Here is a 6,000-nt window from a genome sequence, read left to right on the forward strand (position 1 = left end):
AAATGTCAAACCGATTAGAAAATGTGACAGTACAGTGAGGCAGTCAATAACAAATACAGAGATACAAAAGATACATGTGATGCTCATTAATATTGGAGTTCAGTCCAACCCCGTCGTTGTTTATGTTTGTTTATCTAACACTTCAGTGAGATTCAAAGCTTATTTTGAATAAATCACAAAGGCAGATGTTTGATCATTAATAGAATAGTTTATTTTATTTGAATGAACAAAAACAGCAAAGCGACGTTTACATCTGATCAGTAGGTAACGTCAAGGTGGAGGTGGAGAGGAACCATCTTTTAGACCAGGAATGAACAACAGGGAAGCAGAGCTGGAGGAAGGAAACAACCAGGCATTAGAGATGCACGTGGTTTGATACGTCAGTAAGCATGTTGATGAGCACGACAAACGTTTTGTTTAAATAAAAAAAAATACTATTCTTACTGAGCTAGTATAAAATAAAGTACTATTCCAGTTTACATACAATTTACAAAACTTAAATTAAAAAAAGATCTAAGATTAAACAAAAGCTGTATACAAAACATGGATGCAGCCACCATGACATCACCTATTGGCTCGTAAAGTCACCGTCTCACAGATGTTTTGAAACTTTATGTGCCTGCGAGGCGCGGACCTGACTGACAAACGGAGTGATGCTGTGAGCTCACATGGCAGCAACTTGTCATTCATATGGTAGCCCCACCCTTAAGCAAACCTTGCTGTATCATCCATTTCTGACTCCATAATTTATAAGAACGGCCATCATGTTGTATTCAATGAGACTTTAAACAACTCAGAGACCACAAACTCCACAGAGCCGACCGTCTTTTTTCTAAACACTTCTCTTCAATCTGAATTCTTTCCAGTCAGAGTCGGCGCCCCCTGTTGGCCTTTAGAAAACATACAAATTCAAAGGACCTCAGCAGCAGGCACCAAGCTGCGTTCATAATTAAACGTAACAGTTTTACTAAAACAAAATCTGAGCTTGCAAAAGAAAACATCTGCAATATTGTGAAATGCTGCATCTCCATGTACTGTGTTACCCATGCATAATGTGCAGCTGTGAAGCTAGAGCATGATGAAAGGTGAACTGCTTTACTTAACACTCAGCTTAAAGGGTGAAGTGGAAATACTTCAGAATAATGGAATTTATCATTTGTTTAGGATTCAATTAAGATCACGCCTGTGGTTAAAAAAAAAAAAAAGACTTTTAAAAACATTTTAAAATTATTTAACCCCCCCCCCCAATTTTTTTTAAAGTCTGGGATCTGCATCATTCTTTTGAAGAATTGCTACAGCACCTAGTATGAAATACTTTCCAACAATGTTGTTCAGCGATGCACAGACAGCCTTCAAACACTTTCTTGAAAACATGGCTGCTGTAATGTTTGTTTGCATGCCAATAAATCTGATTAGATCCACTTTTCCTATATTTAAAGCTAACTGTGTCTCTTGTCCCAACCACAGATGTGAACTTTTTCCTTTGAATATGCAGCCCTACTCAGTCACAGAAACTGCCCGTAAACAAGAAAGAAGTTGTTACAAACTGCAGTAATAATAAATTCTCAATATCTGCACATCTCATATCATTTTCAGAAAATATTAAAAGGCTAATCTGATATATCCTAAATGAAAGTTCGTGTTTCCATGACCTGCTTTAAACTAAGAATATTATCGTCAGGAAAAAAAAACAAAAGCAGAACGTTAATGCTGATGGAAACACCATCGTATCATATATTACACTCCATATGATACCAAAGTTTGAAATGACAATATTTAAAGCCAAGTAATGAGGCCCTCACCGTGGCTTTACTTCCCAGTGGGCTGCACACTCTCAAAGATCCCGGCTTCCCTCATGGCGTTGAACTCTTTGACGGCATCGTACTGCTTGTAGAAGTCTGCGTACGCCTGTTTCTTGGGCTCTGTCACCGTGTACTGTGGGGAATAACAACAAAAACATGACAGAGCTTTAACTTACTGCAGGTAAAATTAGTATAACTACAGAGATAACAGAGACTACTCAAAGTATTAAAAGTGAAAGTAGGATACTCACTATGCAGAAGAGTAAAACTGGTCTGTATTTATAATATTACATAATATCACTGTATATTAATATTAATAACATTACTGTATTTATTTGTCAACATCAAAAATGTCATATCCTTTAAGTGAACGATTCATTGCATCTTATAAATTGATCTGAAAAAAATAAGTTTAACTAGAAAATAAATGTGATGAATAAAATATGATGACAACAGAAGAGCCAATCAGCTGTCTGCTGAGCTGTAAGTGGATCTAGATACTGACAGGACACTTTGATGTAAATGGTAAATGGCCTGTATTTGCTTTACTAGTCCCTAAGGACCCCAAAGCGCTTTACACATCCAGCCATTCACCCATTCACACACACATTCACACACTGGTGATGGCAAGCTACATTGTAGCCACAGCTGCCCTGGGGCGCACTGACAAAGGAGAGGCTGCCGGACACTGGCGCCACCAGGCCCTCTGACCACCACCAGTAGGCAACGGGTGAAGTGTCTTGCCCAAGGACACAACGACCGAGACTGTCCGAGCCGGGGCTCGAACCAGCAACCTTCTGATTACAAGGCGACCTCCCAACTCTTGAGCCACGATCACCCCTGTGTTCCATTCATCACGGCTGTGTCATTTTTTATCTTGGCATCACCATCAGAGTTGTGTCTGTAGCCACGTGAGTGTGCGTCATCCTCTCACCTTGAATGCAATGGCAGCTGTTAAAGCCAGAGTGAAAGCAATGGGCAGGTGAAACCTCAGTCGCTTTGCAAGCAGCCCCCTCATCATTGGCTTTGGCAGAGACATGATGAATCACCTGCAGAGGGGAAAAAATACAAAAAAATTAATTTTAATTTTCCCCCAATTATTAAATTCTGTACAAATATCAGGGAGAAAGAAAAAAATACTGTCTTTATATCATTTCACTTTAAAATGTTTAAAACAATCATTTCCTGGTTAGTGATTAGAGTAAAATAAAAGCTGAATTTAACAACCTCATTTGAAACGTCTTGATGCATTCTCAATCATCCAGGAAAGTAAATCTCCAAAAGTTGATTCTGTTCATCTGGACGTAGCGTCAATCTTATAAACAGTACATTAGCATAATGACTGAAACCAGCCCACTGAAGGAACAATGGGCTGGGAGGTCATTTTATTATGTACTGTTTATAAGATTGGGGAAACCTGCAGTCAGTTGAGACTGAAGAAGTCACTTGGATTAGTGACGAAACGTTTCTCCCACAAAACGCTACGTCCAGATGAACAGAATCAACTTTTGGAAACCTAATTTGAAGAATGCCCCAATGTAAATACACTGAATACAAATCATGTTGTGTGTTTTGGTAAAAGTGGATTTATAAAAATAAGATGCATGTAGTTTTATAGCTTCCATGTTTTACCATTGCCACCATGGAAGTTTTAATAGAGACAATCAAAACTGCAGTGACGACAGAGAGAGTGACCGTGAAAGGAAATATGGGAGAAAACATGGATGAGACTAAATGGCCTGCACACAAATTTTAAGTATATCCAAATACTGCAGCACACTAAAAATACCAGGATGCCTGTTGCCAGCATGCTTTCGTGGCTACTGTGACCCACTCAGCAAGGAGGTCAAAGGTAAAAGTACAAAGTCAAAATATGTTGGAATTGTACACATACTGACTACTGCAGTACATACAAATTAGTTTTTAAATGCAGTTTGCTAAGCAGACAGTTTTGAAAACAATGAAACTCGTCCCTGATTCACCACAAATTTTCACCATGTTGGCTTTAATCTGTAGTTTTGTTATAATAAATGGACTAAATGGGCTTCTAACATAGTCCTTTCTTACTCTGAGCAATCTAATTATTCACCCATTCACAAGCACTTTTTCCAATTATTTTTCTGTGCAATTACTTTCTAACATTCACACACATTCATACTATGACAGATGCATCAGAGAGGAATTTAGGTTAGTATCTTGCCCCAAGGATATCTGGAATAGGGCTGCCACGATTAGTCGACTAGTCACGATTACGTCGACTATCAAAATAATCGTTTGTGGCAGCCCTAATCTGGAATGAGGACTGATTGCCTTGGATTGATCCACCAACCTTTTGATGAGTGCATGATCTTTTTCTACCTTTCCACCAAAACACATTTAACAGAAACTGAATTTAATGCAACTTTATTTTATAAAGTTGATCAATTTTTAAGACAAAAACAAAGATTTTAATTTGTGAAACTCATTTTTGGATTTTTAGACCATTAAAAAACAGAAACCCTGTTGGTGACAAACCAAGGCTGCAAATCTCCTCACTGGAGAAACTGAAATCTGAAAATATCTTCCATAAGACACCTTTTTTCCTAAAAACTGACACAACAATTAAACTCACTATTTGACTAACTTAACTTAATAATAATAAAACAAAATCGGTACATTTTCCTTTAATTTCTCACTTTTGATAAATAAAAATACATTTCATACAGTATATTAACCCTACTTAAACATAATGTGTAAAAAACACATTTATCTCAGTCCTGATTTATTTTTTTTTAACATCGCAGGAAAGTTTCAATCTTTTATACATTTGTTAGTCCTGCAACTAAGCAGTCACCTTGAAATGCATGTAGACACTTACTCAGGCAGTTATTCTGAATCATTTCATAGATTAAAGTTAATTTCGGTAGTCACCAAAATATAAAGACTACACAAATAAGATCCCGACTCTAACATTTGATATATCTGCTTTAAAAAGGTGTGATAAAAGCTTTATTCGGCTGGAAGTTATACCGTCATCTTTGTTGGTGCAGATTTAAATCCTGGATTCTTTAATGGTCATGTTTCCACCTCACGTCTCTGGCACCAGTTAATAAATAAAAGCAGGTAAAAGGACCCATCTGAGAGTCCTAATTCGCCTGAAGGTCGTTAGCAGTCACCTCTAAATGAACCTGCTGTTCTCAAAACCCTGCTTCACCTGAATTAACTCAATACGACATACAAGATCCAAGACAACAATGAAATATTGAAAACACGCAGAATGAAATGAATCCGTGTGTTGGTGTGTGTGTGTGGAGGATCGCCATTACACACGGCTGCAGAGTCAGGTCTGCACTCAAGCGGTGCGACCTTAGTCCCATTACTACCTCTGACGTGTGCCCTCGTTTACACTTAAAGACTCTTAAATAATATCTATATGCGTTATCGAAGGGCTTGAACGGGCTGATTTTGATTATTAACAGAAGTAAAATCGGTTTGACGCCACCAGCTTCGGCGCAGGGTCAGAATAACGTTAGCTCACTGGCGACACTAAAAAAAAGAGTCATTTGCTTTCTAATACGACTATTTCTTTATCTATTGGTGGGACAAGCTATACCAACACCAACACAGCCTGCATAAACTAGCATATATTGTTGGACTACAGTTTATAAGAGTAACAGGCTTTGTGTTAGCGCCGAGTTAGCTTTAGCTGTACACAATGACAGCTAACCGGCCCGCGACAAAAAGAAGAAAGCAGAGAAAATACGAGAAACTGTAATAACCCGGAAGATATCAGCCATCTGAAAATCAACATATTACATACAAAATTCAGTGTAAGAATATAAACGTTTTCCGTTTTGACAGATACTCACAGGTTGGACTCACGACCTTCACAGAAACCGCTAACGCACTGCAGCTGCAACCGGAAGAGATTCTGACGGAAAGGCGGAGGGACAAACTTAGGTGGAGTAAAAGCGAAGTCAGTCAGAGCAACTGAGGTCACAGAAGGCAACAACGACAAGGTGACGTATGAAAAAGTTTTGTATGATTTTATTTATAAAACTATTTTATCTTGTTTTGTTGTCTCAAATTATGACATCACATCAGGAAATGTATCTTTCAGTATATTGCTTTGCAATTTTGCTTCAACATTTTCAGTTCTTGTCAGTATTGTGGAAATTCTCTCAATTACAATTACAAGAATAATTAAAAAGACTAAAAC

The 6,000-nt window shown here is 37.9% G+C and overlaps 1 protein-coding gene across 1 annotated transcript; it reads right to left on the bottom strand.

Annotated features, from left to right (window-relative positions):
• Window positions 1–188: 188 nt before the first annotated feature.
• LOC134626889 (cytochrome c oxidase subunit 6C-1) lies at window positions 189–5,752 on the bottom strand. Its single transcript, XM_063472783.1, has 4 exons — window positions 5,651–5,752; window positions 2,737–2,851; window positions 1,803–1,935; window positions 189–331 (listed from the first exon to the last, which is right to left on the bottom strand). The coding sequence occupies exons 2-3, from the start codon at window positions 2,839–2,841 to the stop codon at window positions 1,810–1,812; spliced, it is 231 nt and encodes a 76-aa protein (XP_063328853.1). The 5' UTR covers window positions 2,842–2,851; window positions 5,651–5,752; the 3' UTR covers window positions 189–331; window positions 1,803–1,809.
• Between the last annotated feature and the right edge of the window lie 248 nt (window positions 5,753–6,000).

Source organism: Pelmatolapia mariae, linkage group LG5, assembly GCF_036321145.2.
Source record: "Pelmatolapia mariae isolate MD_Pm_ZW linkage group LG5, Pm_UMD_F_2, whole genome shotgun sequence".
NCBI classification, from domain to species: Eukaryota; Metazoa; Chordata; class Actinopteri; order Cichliformes; family Cichlidae; genus Pelmatolapia; species Pelmatolapia mariae.

Bases quoted from the DNA above. Each gene is read 5' to 3' on its own strand.
- LOC134626889 (XM_063472783.1), bottom strand. From the start codon at position 2,841: ATGTCTCTGCCAAAGCCAATGATGAGGGGGCTGCTTGCAAAGCGACTG. The intron at 1,936-2,736 runs GTGAGAGGATGA...TATTCCCCACAG, and splicing joins CAGCTGCCATTGCATTCAAG to TACACGGTGACAGAGCCCAA.